The 20,703-nt window shown below is 58.3% G+C and overlaps 2 protein-coding genes across 2 annotated transcripts in view; one reads left to right on the forward strand and one right to left on the reverse strand.

Annotated features, from left to right (window-relative positions):
* Positions 1-4,059: 4,059 nt before the first annotated feature.
* Positions 4,060-6,459, reverse strand: FZD2 (frizzled class receptor 2). The gene has a single exon (XM_015650987.2). The coding sequence runs from the start codon at positions 5,904-5,906 to the stop codon at positions 4,233-4,235; it is 1,674 nt and encodes a 557-aa protein (XP_015506473.1). The 5' UTR covers positions 5,907-6,459; the 3' UTR covers positions 4,060-4,232.
* An 8,081-nt stretch (positions 6,460-14,540) lies between these two features.
* Positions 14,541-20,703, forward strand: part of GPATCH8 (G-patch domain containing 8) — a 54,749-nt gene continuing 48,586 nt past the window's right edge. Inside the window, exon 1 of the mRNA XM_015651324.3 lies at positions 14,541-15,085. Within this exon, the coding sequence (XP_015506810.1) occupies positions 15,041-15,085 (45 nt within the window). The 5' untranslated portion in view covers positions 14,541-15,040. The remainder of the gene's footprint in view (positions 15,086-20,703) is intronic.

Genomic DNA, 20,703 nt, shown 5'->3' on the forward strand with positions numbered 1-20,703 from the left:
AGGTGTGTTCCTGTACAGAGCCAGGATCCCCCACGGCTCCGGCGACAGTGACGGGGATGGATCCCACCCCTGCACACCTGGGCAGGACGGCGGGATGGGGACAGGATCCTGCGCCTGCCTCGGGAGACCCTCCCCACCAGGGCCCCCCGAGGTTCCATCCTGGCAGCCCCCGCGGCTCCGTCTCCTTTAAGAGCGGCGCGGCCGGAGCCGAATTCAGCCGCCTGTCCCCGCTGGCGTCCGGCCAGGGCTCGGCCTCGGCCGCGGCCAGATCCCGCTCCAGAGCCCGCCCGGCGGGGACAACGGGGCCAGGGACACCCGGGGCCCCGCAGGCATCATTGGGTGATGGTCCCTTGGGTCCCTGCTGGCTCTGTCCCCTTGGGGATGAAGGCACACGGAGCCAGAAGGTGTGGACAGCCAGAGATGTCCCCACAAAGTCTCAGAACCAAGTGATACCAATCAATACCTCACACCAAGTGATCATGGAGACACATGAAGCGTAGCAAAGACATGTCCCTTGTCACATCCCTGCGCCCTGTCACCTCCCTCTGCCACCTCCTGCTGGAGACCAGGACGAGAGGGGCAGTGGAGGGGAGAGGAGAGATGGATCCCACTGCCCTGAGGGAATTGTGACTCGGGCTGAGAAAGGGACAGTCTGGGGACAGGGGAACCTGGGGGCCATTGGGAAGGGGACAGGAGAGCCTGTGGCCAGAAGAGCCCATGGCCCAGGGGACAGGACAGCCAGCAGGAGAGTACAGGACGGCCTGGGTCCCTGGAGCACTGGGACAACCAGTGCTGGGGACACCCCATGACCCCATGACCCACCCCGTGGGGACACCCATGGCCCATCCTTCTCCCAGTTCCTCCTTCTCTCCCTTCCCTGCCGTGGTTTCACCGCCAGGGCTGTCCCTGTCCCGGGACAGTCCAGTGCTGTCACCCCACGGCTGAGCTGACCCCTGTCCCCATCCCCAGGAGCACGAGCCCCGCGAGCACTGGTGGCACTGGTGTGATGAGCTGCGGGTGCTCTGGGGCAGGGCCGGGTTTGGGCGTTAATTGACTCCCGCGGCGGTGGCAGCTGTGAAAACAGAGCAGGGCTCATTAGGGGACATCAAAGGACCCCCCCGCACGGCCGGGCGGGGACACGGCCCGACCCGAGCTGGCGTTTGCTCCCTCTGCACTTAAAAGGGGAAGAGGAGGATGGGAGTCACCAGCCTTGGACAGCCGTGCTCATCGAGGGGGTCCCTGTCCCCTGTCCCCTGTCCCCTGTCCCTGGGGTTAGTGGCACCTGGGGGCACCCGTTCTTTGGGTGACATCCCCATAGTTGGACATGGGGTGACCTGGGGTTAGCTGATTTGGGGTGATCTCTCTCCAGATCCATCACCTGCTCCTGGGGTAACCCATCCTTAGGGTCACCCATTCCCAGGGTGACCTGCATCCAGGGTTGTCCCTCGGGTGACTCATTCCCAGGGAGATCCATCTTTGGGGTGACCTGTCCCTGGTGTTTCCCAGGGTGCCCTGTCCTTGGGGTGACAGAGCAGGGGATGGAGGGGACACGCGCTGACCGCTGCTTACAGACACCCTCCAGCTCCTGCTCGGGTTGCAAACAGCCCTGAGAGCAAAAAACCTCCAACCCCAGACCCCAGAATTGCTTGGAAAGGGCCACATGGCACAGACCTGGCCCAGTTCCTCCTATTCCCACTCCATCACAGCAGCCTGTGGGTCAGGGAGGGGACACAGGGACTCCTGGTGGGTCCCAGCAGTGCCCATGGAGTACCCAGAACCCCCAGATCCCTCAGCACTCCCGGAGCAGGGGAGCAGCCCTGGCAATCCCAGATCCCAGCTCTGTTTTCCAAAGTCAGGACATGAAGCCTCTTAAAAAAATCTCCTCTCGGAGCTCCTGCATTCCTGGGTGGAGAGTTTACATTCCCCCCGTTCCCCGTGATCTGCGCTTCGCCTCCGGAAAACAAAGCGGCCTTGAGGGGGAGCTGCTTTTTGGGGAGCGGGACCTTCCAGCCGGAGCCAGGACCCCGAGGGCAGCGCCCCAAAGCCAAAGCAGCCTGAGCCAGGGCTGGATACGGCCCGGAACCCCCATGGCAAGGGGGACCCCCTGAAATTGCACCCTTGGGGCGGGCATTGAGGGGTGCAGGGGGGTCCCCGATGCCTTGGCCAAAGCTCATTCTGCCCGTGCCACCACCAGAACAGACAGCAGGAATCGCCCTGCCTGAATTCCCATTTCCAGAGGCTCCCAAGGCAGGGGGTGGTGGGGTAACAGTGGGTGCTGGGGTGTCCTGGGGGGTGCTGTGGGTGCCAAGGGTGTACTGGGGGGGTCCCAACCAGCTCAGCCCAACCCTCAAACCGCTTCTCCAAACCACAGAGGAGGGGGAAAAGAAGCCCTGGATAAGTTTCTCCCCCTCTTCTCTCCCCCTTCCAAGTCATCGCTGGAAAATTAAACCGGATCCAAAGAGTTTTTCCTTTCCAAAATGTGCTGGAGAGGCGCTGCCTTAACCCCTTCAGCTCCCACCTCGCCCTCATCACAGGATTGGGATTTTTAAGGGGGTTTGGGGATTTTCCTGGGCTTTGCTGGGAGAAGGGGAATGGTGCAATGTCCTGGCAATCCCTCTTTGTGCTCCAGGATCCCCAAATCCCCTGGAATGAGGGAGACAAGAAGCGCTGAGGCTCCCCAGGGCCGGTTTTGGGGCACCCCCGTGGCCAGCGCTTTGCGGCCAGGTCTCCCTCTCCATTTTGGGAAGAATATTTTTTTTCATTCCAATTAAATCCAGCTGATTAAATCCATCCTTCCACCCCCTTCCCTGTTCTGAGCTTGTCCCCCTCCAGCTGAAACTCCCCTACATCCCCCCTCCAGCATCCCCCAAATCCCGACAGATCAAACTGGAGTCGGGACCTGCTTCTCTCTGAAGCCTCCGGATCGGGGGCCCATCCCAGCCAAACCCCTAATCCCAGAGAAAATGTGAGCTATTTCCTCCCAGTGGGGCAGGAGGGGGGGACAGGAGAGGTCCCCCTCCCATTGCAGACTGAAAATTCCTCATTTTTTGGGTTAAAAATCTCTTTTTTCCCCTTTCAAAGCACTTTGTTCCAGCTGGAGGGAGCCACTGGTTCATCCCCACAGGGTGGTGGAATTTGGGGGCCCGGCAGAATCCATGGGGATCCCTACAATTTAATTATTGGGATTTTTTGGGGGAAAGAAAAAGCCCTTGGGAATAGTTTGGAATTTTTTTTTGACTCGTTTGTATTTGTGAAGGATTGTTCAAAAAGGGATTTGGGAGGAAAAGTCATCGGCCAAGTGGGGGGGCCCAGGGAGAGCCCCGGGGGGGGCAGCCCCAGTCCAGGGTCTCGTGGGAGCAAAGGGTTGGGGAAGAAAAAAATCCACTTTCTTGGGGAGTTTCAAAAGGAGAGTGAGAAAAATGGGCTTTGTTATTGGGATTTTTTTCCTTTTTCACCCTTTTTTCCAGGGGCCAGCAGAGCAGCAGCTGGGGGGAGCCAGGACGGAGCGGGAAGGGGGAGCAGGGGGCTGAGGGTCCTCTCCCAGGCTTGAAAGTGTTTTTTCCCTTTTTCTTCTCTTTTTTCTCCCTTTTCCCACATCTTTCTCTTTTTTCCCAATCCTTTTTCTCTCCTCATTTTTTTTTATCTCATTTTTCTCGTTCCCCCCTCTTTTTTATCTTTTTCTCTTTTCTCTCCTTCTCCTGTTTTTTCTCCCTTTCCTTTTTGCCTCCTTTTTCTCATTTTTCTTCCCTTTTCTTCTTTTTTCCACCCTTTTCAGTTTTCCTCGACTTTCTCCCTTTTTTCCTCCCTTTCCTCCTTTTTCTCTTTTTCCCATTTTTTTCCTTGATCTTCTCCTTTTTCCACCCTTTGCTGCTCATTTTTCCCTCATTTTTCCCTCCTCCTTTTTTCCTTCCTTTTTTCCTTCCTTTCCCTTTTTTCTGCCCTTTTCCACCGTTTTCTCCCTTTTCCTCCCCTCTTCCCCTTTCCTTTCTCTCCTATTTCTCCCTCCCTCTCCCCCTATTTTCTCCCTCTCTTTCCACATTTTTAAATAGAAATATGTAATTAAATTTACAAATGCTATTTACAGGTTTAATTACAAAAAAAAAAAAAAATGAAAGAGAAAGAGAGATACCCCTTAGACGTTAATAAATCTAAAAATAAAAAATATATAATAACTCCTCCTCCCCCACCCCCAAAAAAATATTTCAGGCCGAAGGGCGGCGGGGCCAGGGGGGTCACACCGTGGTCTCGCCCTGCTTGCTGTTGGTGAGCCGAGTGTAGAACTTCCTCCAGGAGTGCAGGGTTTTGCCTGACCATATCCAGAAGCCGGAGGTGATGCCCACGATCAGAGTCATGAGATACTTGATCATGTAGACGGTGAAGTCGGGGGTCATGCGGGGGGTGAAGTGGAGCGGGCAGGGGATGGCCAAGCTCTTGCAGTTCTGGCTGATCCAGCTGCGCTCCCAATGCTCACGGAACGCCTGCTCGTAGAAGTAGCAGGCGATGACAATGGTGGCCGGGACGGTGTAGAGGACGCTGAAGACCCCGATGCGAACCATGAGCCGCTCCAGCTTCTCCGTCTTGGTGCCGCCGTGCTTCATGATAGTGCGGATGCGGAACAGGGAGACGAAGCCGGCCAGGAGGAAGGAGGTGCCGATGAAGAGGTAGACGAAGAGCGGGGCCAGCACGAAGCCCCGCAGAGGGTCGATGTTGTTGAGGCCCACAAAGCAGACACCGCTCAGCAGGTCCCCGTCGATCTGCCCCATGGCCAGGATGGTGATGGTCTTGACGGCTGGCACTGCCCAGGCGGCCAAGTGGAAGTACTGGGAGTTGGCCTCAATGGCCTCGTGGCCCCACTTCATGCCAGCAGCCAGGAACCAGGTGAGGGATAGGATGACCCACCAGATGGAGCTGGCCATGCTGAAGAAGTAGAGCATCATGAAGAGGATGGTGCAGCCCTCCTTCTTGGTGCCCTGCACCACGGTGCGGTAGCCGTCCTCCTGGAAGCGCTCGTTGCAGACCACCCTCTCCTCCAGCACGAAGCCGGCGATGTAGGCCACCGACACCATGGTGTAACACCCTGAGAGGAAGATGATGGGTCGCTCGGGATAGCGGAAGCGCTGCATGTCCACCAGGTAGGTGGTGACGGTGAAGAAGGTGGAGGCACAGCACAGGACGGACCAGATGAGGATCCAGATGCGGGCGAAGCGGATCTCATCCTCATTGAAGAACATGTGTCCGTCGGGACGGGTGGGCTCGCAGGGCGCTGCGCAGTCCTTCTCCCCCAGGAACTTGTAGTTGAGGTAGCTGGGCACCTTCAGTGCCCGTGGGCAGTGGAAGGGGTGGTCAAGGGTGGCATAGCGGGGGGCACCGGGAGTGCCCTGGCCGGCCAGCGGCGTGGCACTGGTGAGCAGTGCTGGGGAGCCGCCGTCCTCCGAGTGGTTCTGCCCCACACAGATCTGCTCAGCACCGTGCCGGGGAAAGTTCTCGCATCGCAACCGCTCCGGCCACTGGAACCCAAACTTGTTCATGAGGGCCTCGCAGCCCTGGCGCGCCCGCTCGCAGATGGAGCGGCACGGTGGGATGGCCTGCTCCAGCACCGTGCACACCGGCGCGTACATGGAGCACAGGAAGAACTTCAGCTCCAGCGAGCACTGCACCTTCACCAGAGGGTAGAACTGGTGGACCTCCAGCCCCGCGTCCTCCTGGTTGGTGTGACCCAGCAGGTTGGGCATGATGGTCTGGTTGTAGGCGATGTCGGTGCAGAGCGGGATGGAGATGGGCTGGCAGAAGCCGTGGTCAGGGATGGAGATGCCCTTCTCGCCGTGCAGCTGGGCCCGGCTCGGCACCGGCACGCTCAGCCCTGCCAGCAGCCAGGCCAGGGCGGGCAGCACGCCGGGGGGGCCCATGGTGCCCCGAGCCGTGCACCCCGATTTACCGTGCCCGGTGCCCGGCCGCACAGCCAGTCCTGCCGTCCGTGTCTGCCGTGCCCGGTGCTGCCTGGACGACTCTCGCGGGTCCCGCCTGGATGACTCCCGGTGGCCTGATCTGCCGCGGCCGGTGCTGCCTCGACGGCTCGCAGGGATCAACTCTGCCGTGCCTGGTGCTGCCTGGACGATCCCCGCTGTGTGGATACTTTCAGGTCCCGCCTGGACGGCTCCCGCTGCCCACCTACCCCGTGCCCGGCGGGACGGCTCCCGGTGTCCCGATGTACCGTGCGTGGCGGGACGGCTCCCGGTGCTCGGACGTGGCGCTCCCGGTGCTCCGCGGCGCTGCTCCCCCTGCCCGAACTTGGCGCTCCAACTGCTCCCGGTGCCGGATCCCGGAGCCGCGGGCGGGCGGTGGTGCCGGGAGGGTGGCGGGAGGAGGGTCCTGGGGGGTGCCGGAGGGGTGCCGGGGGGGTGCCGAGGTCCCGGGGCGCGGGGAGCCGAGCGGCCGCACCGGACGCTCCCGCCGCCTTTGTGCGGGGCAGCGCCGCGTCCCCGCCGGGCGGGGTCAGCGCCCCTCGCCCCGCCCCCCGCGGGCCCGCCCCGCCCGCTCAGCCAATCACATTCAAACGATGCGGACACCACGCCCACTCCAGCCATGGCCACGCCCATCTGACCACGCCCCCGTCCCGGGGTCACCGCCCGTCCCCCCCCCCCCAAACTTTTTCCGAGTGGCGCAAACTCCCCCCGCGGGTGGGGTCGGGCCGGGGCCGCGGGGAAACGGCCCTCCCGTGTCCCCAAACCGCATTGTGGCCTCTTCCCCCCGTGTCCCCTGTGCCCCCCTGTCCCCTTGGTCCCCGCTCTGTGTGCCCCGCTGTCCTGTGTCCCCCTGTGTCACCTACTTCTACCCCGTGTCTCCTGACACCCCCCGTGTTCACTGCACCTCTGTCCTGTTCCCCTGCCCCCCCATGTCCCCTGCCCCCAGTGTCCCCTGCATACCCCATTGTGTTCCCTAGCCCTGCTTTGGCCTCTGCACTCCCCCTCCATGTCTCCTGTGCCCCCCTTGTGTCCTCTGCATTGCTCAGGTCCCCCAAGCCCCCCTAACCATGACCCTCACCTGTGAGACTGCTCTCCCCAGCCTAAGATCCACATTCCCCCGATGTGCTGCAGGAGATCCCCCACTGTCCCCAGGTCCCACTTTAGGGTGCAGTGGAGCAGGATTAGCTCCCATGCCCCATTGGAGACCTCCAGAACAGGGTGCATTGGCTCCAACGTCCCTTGTCCCCAGGTGTCAGCCAGGCAGTGCCACCACCCCATGGATTGCCCATGGCCACCCTGGGATGCTGCACCCCCAAAAGGCCGCTGCACAGCCAGGGATGTCCCCAAATCAGTGGGGGGTGGTGGCAAACATCCTGCACCCTGCCCCCCCACCACAATCCAACACCTCCTACCCCAGCAGGGGTTGTGGTGAAGGGAACCTCTTCCCACATCCCAGTCCCAAAAAAAACAGGTAATTGGGAGAGGCCTGGGGAACTGGCACACGCTGCAGGGAACTGGGACACACGTTGGGACTGGGACACACTGGCAGGGACTGGGATACACTGGGGGGAGGTCTTGGACATGGCAGAGGCAGACAGGGATATGCCTGGAGGGATCCAGTACACACTGGGGGAATCCAGGACACACTGGGGGGAACTGGGACCCACTGCGGGGGACTGGAACACACCGGGGAAACACTGGAACACAGTGGGGGGGAGGGGACACAACAGGGGATCCAGGACGGGCTGGAGGTATCCAAGACACATTTAGAGTGTTGGAACACACGGAGGTCAAGCACAAGGGGGTCACAGGAGACACTGGGGAGTCAAGCACACACTGGGGGGCACCGGGACACTGTGGGGACTGTGATACGCTGGGAGAGACTGGGACCCACTGGAGACCCTCATCAGAGAATGAAACTGTAGGCGATCACCCCAAATTTCGGCACCAGAATGGGGGGCTGCCGTTCCCAAGGGAAGGGCAGCTAGGGGGACTGTGGTGGGGAGCTCCCTGCCCCCGTCCGCTCCGTTTTGGGGGGCTGGGGGGCTTCTGGCAGCCCCCTTCCCTCCCTCCCTCCGCGTCCTCCCTCCCTTTCTCTCCCTTTCCTGTAACTTAAGCTTTTGTTGTGAGCAGGAGACCCGGGCTGCCGTGAAAAGAGGGGGCCCCACCGCCTTTCACAGCGTAATTGAAACCATTGCGGCTCCTGGCCGAGGGGGAAGGGCAGGGGGGGCTCCAAAATCAAAGCCTGGGGGGGAAAGACGGGACACACGGTGCTGCCGACCCCCCCTCCGCACCAGCCTTCCCGGCCCGGACGTGCCGGCTGTCCCGGCGGGGCTGGCGGGGGCTCCCCCCGCTCCCGGGGATGGCGGAGACTCCGGGGGTGCTGTGGGGTGAGGCGATGAGATGGGAGCCAGGGCCGGCTTTCCCCGATGGGGCACCCAGGGGTGCTGCCCTTGGGCCCCGCCGTGTGTCCCGGCACAGCCGGGATGGGTGGGCGCCCGGTGGTCCCGGGCGGGAGGCGGTGGAGCGAGGCTGGCACGGAGCCGGGGCGGGGGCCGAGCCCGGAGCCCGGCCAGCGCTGCCTCCTCTCCGGCCCATTCCCTCTCCCCGGCTGCAGTGGGAATGCGGGGTGGCGGCTCCGGCCGCAGCTCCTCTCGGCCCCTCACCGTGTCCCCCGGGCCCACAGGGACAGGGACGGAGGGGTGCAAGGATGTCTGCACAGCCACGTGGATCTTGGCTTCCCAAACACTTCGGGTTTTGGCTTCTTTCCGGAGATAGAGAGGTTTCACTTCCAGAGGGGTTGCAGAGGCTGTCCCCGTGCTCCCTGTCTTCCTGGGTGCTGCTGGCTCAGGATATGGATCCCCAGAGCCTCCAGGGAGACACTGGGACATGGTCCCACCCAGAGTGGGTGCTGAGCCCTCCTGGGGAGGGCAAAACCCAGAGCAGACCCACCAGTCAGCCCTGAGAGGAACCCCTGCGTGGACTGGGGTTGTCAGGGGACATTGCAGGAAAGCAGCCAGTGGGGTCCTGCCTGCTCAGGGGTGTCACCTCACAGGGACATTCAGGGTGGCCAGGGAATCCTGTTCATAGCACTTGTCCCTGTCACCAGGCTCCTAGCCCCAACCCCAGGCCATGCCAGGGGCATGAGGGGTGGTAGAAGGTGCTGCCCCCTCCCCAAAACTTCCCAGAGGGGTTTGGGGTTGCTGTCCTGTGTGAAGGGACACTGTGAAGACAAGGACCAACTCTTGCACCCAGTGGGAGAGGGTGGGTGCTGGCCAGATTGGGCTTTAATGGGAGTGTGGGGCCAAACCCAGCTCTTCCCCCCAGCTCCCCTTCGTGTCCTCACAGAGCTGCTCAGGGTGGGGGGCACCCAGGAGTCCAAATCCTCCCACTGCTTCACTCTCACTTCATCCAGTACAGGATTGGGGGATGCTGGTGGGCACCCAGTGTTGCCAGTCCCCTGCTCCCAGCACCCAAAGGTCCCCAAGGGGAGGCCCATGGGTACGACTATCTCCAAGAGTCTGGTGGCTCCTGTGTCCCTCGTGGAGCAGGACATGGTGCCCATGCAGCCCGTCTCCCTGGGATTCCTCCAACACCATGAGGTGCCAGGGTGCCTGTGGGGTCCTCCCTGCACCCATCAGAGCCAGAGGGTGGAGGACACAGCTGGCAACAGCTGTGTCACCCCCAGCAGCACCCTAGCCCAGCCACAGAACAGATACCCTGGGGGTGACAGTGGGGGTGGCATCACGTGTGACACAGGCCCTGTGCATGGCCCTGAGCTGGTGGCCAGCACCACTCTGAAGGGCAGTACTTTGGGGGGGCACTGGCAGCACCAGTTTACAGTAAGTGTGTCTTAGGGATGGGCACAGAGGATGGCAAAGCAGAAGTGGGGAATGGAGGGGTTGTGGCAGGCGATGCCAGGCAGAACGGGGACCTCGGGGGTCCCCCAGGAGCATAGAGGAAGGGAAGGGCCCCCCGGCCCTGCCCTCGGCTTTGTTTCACACTTAAGAGCCTCTAATTAAAACCAGGCACAAAGGCCCTGGCTGGCGGCGGGCGCGGGGTGCCAGCAGAGGACAGGGGTCTGTCACCAAGGGAACAGAAATGACTCAGGGTCCTGGGCACGGGCACTGCGGGGCCCCTGCACGCCTGGCCATGAGCTGGGCATGAGCAGGCACACGAGTGCCCAGAACACACACACACAGAGATATATGCACACACACACACAAATACACACAGACACACACACAGACACAGACACACACACAGACACACAGACACACAGACACACAGACACACACACACACAGACACACACACACACACACACAGACACACACACACACACAGACACACACACATACACACGTGCTCCCTACCTGGTGGGCTAGGGGGAGTAGTGCTCAGGCCCAGTTTGTACTGGTCTAAACTGGTCTGATGGTCTGCAGCAGCTCCCTGTGTGGGAGGGGTCTGTGAGCAGCGCTGCCCAGGGGGGTTGGGAGCACAGATGAGCTCTGGGGTGTGTGTGGGGTGAGCCGAGCCCTGGGGTGCCCCTGCCCCGGGGGCAGCCTGTTAGGCAGCGGGCACAGCTTCAGCCAAGGACCACAGAGGGTCCCCAGCTGAGATCGGGGGGCTGGTGGGTGACCCCGAGACTGGCTGTGATGAGCTGGAGGATGAGCCCCCCTACACACAATATTGGTCTGGTGGCCTGGATCCCTCGGGGTGGTGAGACCCCCAAAGCCACGGTGTCCCCCAAAGCCACCCCTGGTGCCGGTGGGGCACGGAGCCCACCGTGGCGGGCGTGGGGAAAGTGGCTTAAGCACACCTTGACCTTGCTGGCGGGGGAGGGATCCCCTCAGCTTGTCCGACACATCTCCTGCCAGCGCCGGCATTGAGAGCGCTCGAGCCCGCGCGCGGAGGAGCCGGCATGAAAAGGCAGCTTAGGCATCTCCTGCTGCGAGAGATGGATTAGGGGCTTCGGGGAGGCCGGGGGACAGCCAGAGCAGCAGCCACCGTGCCGCGACGGCCGCGTGCCGGCGGCCAGGCCGTGGGGCCGGGGTGGGCACGGCAGGCACGTGGCCGATGCCCCATGGCACCATCCCGCTGGGACAGCCGGGGGTCCCTGAAATGGAGAAAAGCGTGTGTGGGTGGAAAGCGCCAAGGGCTGTCCCAGCAGGGAGGGGACACCCAGAGCTGGCAGCCCCGGCCCCCCTGCGGGTCCCCCTGGCCTGGCCGCAGCTGTCACTGTCAGGGTTCAGGTATTTTTAGAGCTAGCCTGGCCACAGTGATCATTTCTGCCCATGGAGTGCGTGGGATTGGGGGAGGGGGGTGGGAAATGGGCACAAATTTCCCTTTTTGCTCTGCTTTGGAGTTGGAAATGCCCTTTATGTCCCCAGGGAAGCACCTGGAGCTGGCAATGGGTCCACATGGGGTGCAGGGACCCCATATTTTGGGGGTGGGCATGGTACAGCCATCTCAGCTTTCCCCATGCTGGGTTGGGGGTCTGTGTTCCTGGGGCAGTGACAGTGATGTCCCCACAGGGACAGCCTGGACCCCTGATGTCCCCCAGGAACACCAGTTCCTGATGCCCCCCAATGTTTCAGGTCTGTGGGGTGGCCCCTGTGGTCGAAGTGCAGGAGGGATGGGGTGCCCCCCTGCACATCCCTCCCTCTCCCAGGAACAGCTGTGCCCCCAGCCGGGGGCAAGGGACCTGCCAGCACCGGGCATGTGACAGGAGGTGATAGCTGCTATTTATAACCTCCTGTGTCAGGGCTGGGTGTGGGGACATCAGTGAGCCCATGCCACTGGCCCATGGTGACTCTCAGGGTCCCCTGAGTGCCCATCTGTTCCTCAGCACCAACCAAACCCCCCTGTAGGGAGGGGTGGGCTCAGTGCAAGCAGAAGTCTCACACTACATGGTGTGTCATACAGCCATTCCACAGAGAGCTGTGTCTGACAGTGGCATGAAGCTGTTCCAAACAAGGACACTAAGTTGTCCCTGTGCCCAGTGGGACACAGAGCTGTCCCTGTGCCAGTCCCTCCAGGCTAGACGGTACCAGAGTGGGGCAGATGTCCCCCAGGCACCACAGGTCTTGGTGAGCACACGTCCCCAGCAGCAGAGGCCCTTTGGCACAGATAGATGCCATGTAGGGAGGCATTCATTCCTGGCCTCCCTCCTGATCCTGTGGCAGCAGGAGTGGTGAGCACAGCCCAGAGGGCCCCTCAGAGGAGAGGGACCCTGCTGAATGCAGCACCAGCTCCTGGTCCTGCAGTGAGGGGCCTCTGCCCATGCTGGGGTCTGGGGTCCCCTGGCCTAGGGACACTGTGGCCAGGGAACACCTGAGGCAGAGAAGCCCAGGCACTGTCCCAGCTCACCCCTACAGCTCCAAGTACCACAGGCAGGGCTAAGAGGCCCTGGCCAGCACTGTGGGCACCCAGCCCCAGAACCCCCCCTGCTCTGAGCTCAGCACTCTGGAGTGCCAAGTTCCCAATGGCCAGGCAGGCAGGGCTGGGTGCCCCCCACCCATGGATGATGATAAAGCACCAGCTTTGTGCAGGGTGGGGGAATGAGGCAAAGAACACCGGCACAGCCACCCTCCCCAGGGTTTATCCCACCTGGCATGACACAGCCCCATCTCCTTGCAGGGCCTGGTCTGACTCAGCACCCCATGGTGGGTGGGGGTCCGGGGGATGGCTGGAGGTCCCAGTGACCACCTGGGTGGGGCAGGAGCTCCCTGTTGTGGGCTGGGCAGCAAGACATTTGACTGAGTCACCCACAGGGCTGCTCCACCTGCTATGGCCAGGCTCCCTGGGCAGAGCCAGACCTGCCCACATGCACCCACCTGGGTGCTTTGGGAGGACACTAGCATGGGACACTGGGGGTTTTTTTGGGTAGTTGAGTAAAGCAGACAGGCAGAGCATCAACAGGACTTTCTCAGGGCAGTGAGGAGCAAATTTGAGTACGTTTCTGCCCAGCAAGAAATGGGCAGAAACAAGGCTACCTGGAATGCAGAAGTCCCAGCTCACAGCCACCAAGCCCTTGTCAGCACATAGGGCTGGCTGGTCCTAGGAGTGAGCCAAGATTAGAATCATAAGATGTTAAGGGGTAGGGATGGACCTTAAAGACCATCTTATCGCACCTCCAGGGGTCACTCCCACTCAAGGCCTTACCCAACCTGGCTTTGAACACTTCCAGGGTTGGGGCATCCACAACTGGGATCCAATTTCCTGGGAGGTTTTAATTTCCAGGGGGAAATTCTGGGGGACTTCCCACAGGACTGCTATGGTGGGGCAGTGGGCTGAGCACAGCATTCCCTCCACACAAGTGAGAGGCACATGTTCCACACAGGAGTTCTGGCAGCACAGGCCAGCTTGGCTCACCGTAGGAAGAAACTGAGTCTAGAGCTACCCCGTGGAGCACAAAGCACAACCAGAGCTTCAGGACTCGGTACCTCGCTGCACAGGGCACAGGTGTCCCCTCAGGGACAGGTCTGGTGGCACATGGAAGCTCAGAGAACACACTGCAGACAGCTCCAATCCTGAACTCCTCTCCCTCACCCGGCCCTGACAGGCAGCAGAGGGCAGCAGGGCCTGGGCAGAGAGGCTGCTGCAGAGAGAGGGAAAGCAATGAATGAATGGAGAGACAGATGGGATCAGTTTTTCCTGCTGTCAGGGCAGGCAGAGGGCCGGCGACACACGGCACTGTGCTCAGGGACAGCTGGTGACAGCTGTGCTGGGGGATGGAGAAGCAGAGACCTCTGCAGACCCAGACGCAAATCCTACATGCAGACCTCAAACCTAGACCCAGAACCCAGACCCAGACTCTAAATGCAACTCTAGCCCACAAATCCAGACTCAGATCTAGACCCCATCCCCAGACACCAAACCCAGCCAGGAGCCCCAAATCCACTCCAAAGCCCCCAAGTCCTGGCCCCCAAATCCGTACCCAGATCTAGATGCTAGACCTGACCCCGATCCCAAAACCAGATCCAGACTCCAGACCCTAACCTAGCAGCTACCCCCAGCCCCCCGGTATTGCCCACGGCACTGCTGCTGTGCCACTGCAGAGAAGGCAGTGGCTGTAGTTGCACAAGCGGACACTTCTCAGGGGCGAGGAGAGGCCCCCGCAGCCCGGCCGAGGGGCTGGGCCAGGAGCCAGGGGTTGAACACGGCTCCGTCGGACCCTGGGATGCACCGCGGGGCCGGCTCTGAGCACAGAACAGAACTCTGGATTTCTGCTGGGCACCACCTCAGGGCTGGGCGCGATTACTGCGATCCCCGTCAGGGCTCACCCCGAGCCCGGGACCGCTCTCAGCGCCGAGGGGCTCCGGGCTGGCCTCAGCCACGCCCAACGCGGGCCCCGCCGAGCTGGCTCTGCGCATGCGCATCCCCAGCAGGCGGCACGACCCACGGCGTACACTGGGGGCGGTGCTGAGCTCCCATTGGTTCACACGACCGTCACTCAAGCGACTGAGGCAGCTCCCATTGGCTTGGGCTGGGAGGGCGGGAAGGCTGAAGCGGAGCTCGCGCTCTCCGTTCTCCGGGTCGAGCCCTCGCTGTGTGACGCATTTACACATGCGCACAGCAGGGGGCGGGAAAGGGTGCCCCGCGCTGCGCTGCAGCTCGCGCCGGAATTGGCTGCTAGGCAGGCGAGTGCGCTGCTCGCGTTCTCATTGGCTGTCGGGGCGCGCATGCGCGCTGACATCTGCGGTCAGACGCGCAGCGAGGCTCGGTGGGACGTGACCTGTCGCGGCGGCGCCCTGAGGGCGCGGCCGGCCGTGGGAGCCGGTTCCACCCCCTTGGTGTGCCGACCTCCGGTGTGCCGCTGTCTCCGGCCGGTTCTGCCGTCTCCGCTGTTCTGCCGGGTCCCGCTGCAGCAGCCACTCCGCTCCGCGCGGTGGCGCCGCCGTGGGGGACATCCCCCCTCCCATTTTGGCGATCACGTGAGCCGCGTTGCTTCGCACGTGACCGGCGGGCAGCGCATGCGCGGTACGGCGGGGGCGGTGCAGGCGGGCGGCGCTGAGGGCGGAGGCGGCGGCGGCCGGAGCGGGGCCGGGCTGGGCCGTGTTGGGCCGGCGCGAAATGGCGGACAGGTTCTCCCGCTTCAACGAGGACAGGGACTTCCAGGTACTTCCCTCGCGCCGCCCCGCGCAGCCGTGGCCTCTCAGGCCGGCCTCCACCGCTTTCCCCCCTCCACTCTGGGGCTTTGTGTGCGGGCCCGGCGCTGCGCCGCGGCGGGGAGCGGCACAGAGGGGAACGCGGGGGGTCGGGGCAGCCTGTCAAGATGTCCCGCGGCCGAGGAGAGCGGCCTGGGCACGGGGGCAGCGGGCGGAGTGTTATGACGGCGGCGGCGTGGGGCCGACCCCGCGGAGCGTCCGGCGGGGGAGGACGGTGAGGGCATCAGTCCTCCACCAGCGATGGGACCGACCATCCCCCGTGAGGGCTTGGGCTCCTCCCCGCTGAGGGAAGCATCCCCCCGATGAGGGGATCGCCCACCCCCCGGTGAGGGCTCGGATCATTTCCCCCGAGACCCGCACCTCGCCGTCCGAACATCCGCCAGCGACCCCTTCTCTGGAAAACGCCTCTATCTTCTCACACCCGCCCCCCCCGCCAAAACATCAGTATTTCAACGTAATGAACGCCACTGATGCTGTTTGAAAGGGGGTTTAAATAAACAATGGGAAAATTAACGTTGACTCATTAAGCTTGAACAATGGCATGTTGTTCTCTGACTTCAGCCCGAGAGAGTCTCGGGGTTAGAAAGGAAAACAAAAGGAGCGAGGATAACGCTGCTGGAGGAGAGCTGTGGATGAGCAGTTCTGTGGGTCCTTGTTTTGGGAGTTTGGCGTTGGAATGGTGCTGTTCATCCTCACTCGGGCCTTTCACCCAAAGACCTGGGAGATTTTTTCTAATGTGGAGCTTGCGTAATTCTGCTTAATCTGGCATTAAGGTGCAGTCTTGGAATCAGCCAGGACATCCAGGAGTAACTATCCAGTGTTGCTTCTGGATATTATAAGGGGTGCACACTTCAAAAACAGTTACTCAGCTGTGTTAGAAACACACAAGAAAATAAATACCAACATTGTGTGCAATGTTGGCATCACTTGCTCTGAGGATGGAGGTTTGGCTCCTGCCAAAGCCCCACACATGGGCTCGTTTGCATCCTTCATTTCCTTCAGTGAAGAAATGAGCCATAGTTAACACTGAAATAGTCTGATTTAGCTTTGACGTTTGTGTTTCAGGAGGTGGAGCAAGCCACATCTTGGGCTTGAAAACACATTTCTCACAATCCTTTGGTAAGGGAGAGCTGGGGAACCTGAACCAAGTTAGGTACTGTGGCTGTGTCTAGGGAATGAGTGAGCTCTGCAGTCGTCCACATTTGCCTTTGGGTGTCCTCATTCCTGTCCCTTTGTGGGGAAACCCCATGGCAAGAAAAATAATTGTAGTGGCAAAACCTGTTACTGTGTCATGGCTTTAGGCACGCAGGGGGAACGTGTGGTGATGTCAGGGAGGAAACTCGGCTCCATTACCTGATCCTGAGCTCTTGGAAGCTGCTGAGTGTGCCTGGGGACAATAACTCAAGTCACAACCCTGTGTCCCCTTGACTTTCAAAAAGGGCACTATTCTAAATTGGGATTTATCTGTGCTAAATGCCAGGCTTTCCTTGTCCTTCCCAGAGACTAGAGTGAAAAATAAAAAGATAAGGTTTGATTTTATGCAAGGGTCACTGCTTTGTTCTTGCCTGCCTGAAAATATGCCACAGAGAAGAGAGACATTTTATTTTGTGTTAAAGCTTCCTGTGAGGGAAAAGTGGAATCGCTCCCCTGGGAAGAGCAGTTTGGAGCTGTGGAGGACTGAAGGTGAAAACAATGAGCTGTGAAAGAGATGATCCGAGGGGGACTGGGGCAAGGTCACACTGAATTTTGGGAGCTCAAGGGCCTGTGCACCTACTCTGACAGCTGGTAGTTTTTCCCAAGTATATTGATGGAGGAAAGCTTTTTGATGAAGAAGAGGGAAAAATAAGGTTCAAAGTCACTTTCAGAGAAGACTTGAATTTTCTTCTCTGTACTGAGATAGAGATTGCTTGAGCTGTGACATGGGTGTGGAATACAGGAAATGCTTGCTGTGCTGGGTATTTACAGGGCTGCTGTGGCCATAGGTAAAAATACACGTGCCTCTAGAAAATTCTGGTCTGCAAATATAGCAAAACCAGGAGTGTTTCTGAGGGTGTTAGGGATGCCCTTTTCACACAGTTGTAGTTCTTTGGCAGGTGAAATTTCTGTCCTTGAGTCTAGATGTGATCCCATGTCCCTCTCAGTCTGGTGAGTCCCAGGGAGCACGGCCAGAGGAAGACAGGCTCTAAAATTACACAGCTTGATCAGGGATGGATGCAGTGTGGGGAGGGAGTCTGTGGAGAGCTCTCAGATTTTGTTCTGGAGTGATCTACTTGTGGTCTCAAAGTGAAAGGATGCGCAGCAGTTTGGAAAAAGGGAGAGAAACAAAAGGTTGGGAGTAAAGAGTATAGGTCAAAGGAGCCTTTTAGCTGTTTGAAAGAAAGGCAGATATCTTGGGATTAGTGATGTGGCTAATGGAAAAGTCACTGGATGAAAAAAAAAAGCATTTCAGAGTTCTTATTATTGTTATCAGCTGCCTTTCTGGAGAGAAGCTGGAAAGAGTCTGGGTTGGGAGGATCAGTTTGGCAAGAGTGCAAGCTGAGCACTGTAGGCAGGGGAGAGCTGGCAGTGCAGGGTTAGCAGAGGTGATCCTCGGGTTTCTGAGCTTCTGATATGCTGGAGAAAAGTGGATTAAAGGTGAGAGCTTCTGGGAGCTGTTCTTCCCTCCTCTGTGACTGACTGAGGAAAGATCAGTGCTATCAGGGGAGGCAGGAATGGAAACATACAGCACTGCAGGAAAATCAGGAAGGAAATACCTGAAATCACCTGAGAAAGAGAAGGTATCCATGGTCTGAAGTGCATGGAAAGGTGCAGAGGGAAGAATGGTTTTTGGGCAGAGGGATCAGCTGAGAACTGGAAAGATAAGAGGGAGTGAGGGATCTTCTCATAGCTGCAGCCACAGTGATGTGGTGGACATGAAGAGAGCTGCAGAGGGAGTGATGCTCCTCCCAGGGAGCCATGTGGAAAAGAATGGCTTGTGTAAGGATGAGAAAGTCAGATATCCCTAAGGAGGAAGGTTATGGTGTAGAGGGAGAGGAAAAAGTTTGTATACACTGAAATTGTTGCAGCTCCTCTCCGTGTTTCAGTGGAAAGGAGCCTTGAAACTGAAGGTGATTTGGAAGTTGTAATTGTCAAAGGAGCTGGAATGGCACTGGAGGATGGCATTGCAGTGAGCTGATTGGGCAGCACTTGGGTTTTTCCTCACAGGATTGTTGTGCTGTTGCTGTGCTCTGTAGCTTTAGAAGCCACACTAGAGGTTAGAGCTTCTCTTTTTGCTTTAAGTTCCGAAACCATAGAGAAACTTGAAAAGCCCCTGGTTTTGAGTGTATTTTGCAGGTTCTGAACCTGAGGGCAGTTCCATAGAAAGGCCTTGAGCTGTGCTCTGCCTGTCATGGGGATCTTTCCCTTACCAGGCCAGCACAGGGCTTCATTTGGGAGCCTTAGACAGGGAAATGGATTTAGTGGAGGAGAAGGGGTATCCCGGACCTTCCTTCTCTTGCCTCTCTTCTAGGCTCTGCAGTGGCTCCCCAAATAAATCCTAACCTTTTTTCATTTTCCATCCAAGAGGTTATTTTTGGGTTTCTGGCAAGTTTAGTTCTTGGGGTGAAGAACTGGGGAGCTTGTCTGTCACAGGCTCTGTCACTTGTCTGTGCCATTGTCCCTTGGACTGATGGGCTTCCCTGACAGAGACAAATGGGAACCACCACAACTTTGAGGAGTTCTGAACAATAGCTGTAGATGATGCTAACAGAATATTGTAGGAGCATTAATGAAAGCCGTATGAGCATATGAGACTACTGCAATAAGTAAATATATATTTATAGTGCTATTTTTGCATTTACAATGATTTTATTCAGATCAGGTATGCAATCTCAAAGAATAAATATTGTGGCTGTCTCTCTTGCTGAAATCCAGTGGAGCTCCCACTTACTCCCAGATGTTCAGAAAATGTTTTCTTGCTGCATTTTTCTCCTTTTCATTGTTGAAGCAGAAATATTACCAGCCATATGTGTCTATGTGTACAATAATTTCCTCTTCCTACGTACATTGCACTTACTGGCATCATTAGCCAGACGGAACACAGGCTGTTCGGTCTCTTGGTTTTTTTGGTGTTGTGTAGTCTGTGCAGAGGAATAACACTTCCACCCAGCAGGAAGAACCATGCCTGGTTTTCCCTGCTGGGTGGAAGTGTGACCAGTCTGAATCTCAGCTCGGGTATTCCTGCTAATTCCAAGAAGATAGGTGTTTTTTTTCTTTCCCTCCACAAAGGATTTGAGGAGCTAAGCCAGCACATCACTGTGCTTCTGGCCCTGTTTGCTTCCAGCAGGTTGAGCTGAGTGCTGCTGGCAGGGGGATTTTATGCTTTTTAATTGGCAGAATGTCAGGGATAAGTTCTGTTCCCAAGCAGCTTAGACAGTGTTTTAGTGGACAGCTGGGCCAGCAGCGAGGAGGTTTAGAATCCATCCCTAATGAGTGTGGTCATGGCTGCAGCTTCACTTCACTTCCCAGGTGCTGCCTAAGGGAAGTGCATTTGATTTTCATGTCCTTCAGCAGGCCCAGCTGCTTGGGGCAGTGTGGCACTGGGAGCTGATGCCTGTGCTCTGTGCTGCAGAGAGATAAAGAGGGTCATTTTCTCTGACTGCCTTTACTAATTGGGAGAAGAAAAGCTTAATGTGGGGGAACAAGGATTGGAATCTCTGCAAAATCTGCTATGCTGAGCTTTCAACAGATCCAAGATCCTGGGGTGTGAGTTTGCCTTTGGCGGGAGTAGCTTCAAGCAGTCAGGAGGCAGCCTGTGCCTTTCCCATTGAGCGTTTTCTAACTGAAGAATTAATCTGAGTTTTTAGAAGATCTATTAAAATTGTTTAGAAGTCTTAATTTATGATTTGATTCAGGTTATATTTCTGGTGTGGGCCCAGCACAGGAACAATACAGCTCTTACCTCCTTGGCAGGGCATTCTGACCTCTCAGTTGAGTAAAGTAGGAACAGCAGAACTGTGACTGACTTTTTTTTTTTTTAACCTCCCTGTGTGAGTGAGGGGGGGGGGAAAGTAATGGGGAAAATGTATTCTAAAGTAGATCAAGTAGTATTGGTTCCAGTTTTAGAACATCACAGTAGGGTCTGAACTTCAGTATGGATTTCTGGGACTCATGTGAAGTAATTTTCTATAGACCTTTCCTGTCTTGGTTGTGCCTACCCCGAGTCTGTGTTGTCACTTCTCTCCTACAGCGATGATCTCCATTGCCAAGGCCGAGTGAATGGGAAAGGAAAAACTTTATCCTCCAATCCCACAAGCCATGGCTGAGCTACCTCAGCTTCTTCTGAGTCACCCCCTCTAAGACAAAACCCACCTCTCCAACCAGGCTCCTGCTACCTGCTGTGTTGGAACGGGGAGCTTCAGGAGTTCATCTCATAAAAAGCATTGCTGCAGTTCTAGGGCAGCACTTCCTCACTTGACAGAAGCTTTTCTCCTACCACATGATTTTAAAGTAATTCTTGCTACTTTCTCCCTTCAGGCAGCTGTATGGGCAATTCATTTGAGATTTTGGCCATTCACAGTTTTAAAGCCC

The sequence above is a fragment of the Parus major genome, chromosome 27, assembly GCF_001522545.3.
Source record: "Parus major isolate Abel chromosome 27, Parus_major1.1, whole genome shotgun sequence".
NCBI classification, from domain to species: domain Eukaryota; kingdom Metazoa; phylum Chordata; class Aves; order Passeriformes; family Paridae; genus Parus; species Parus major.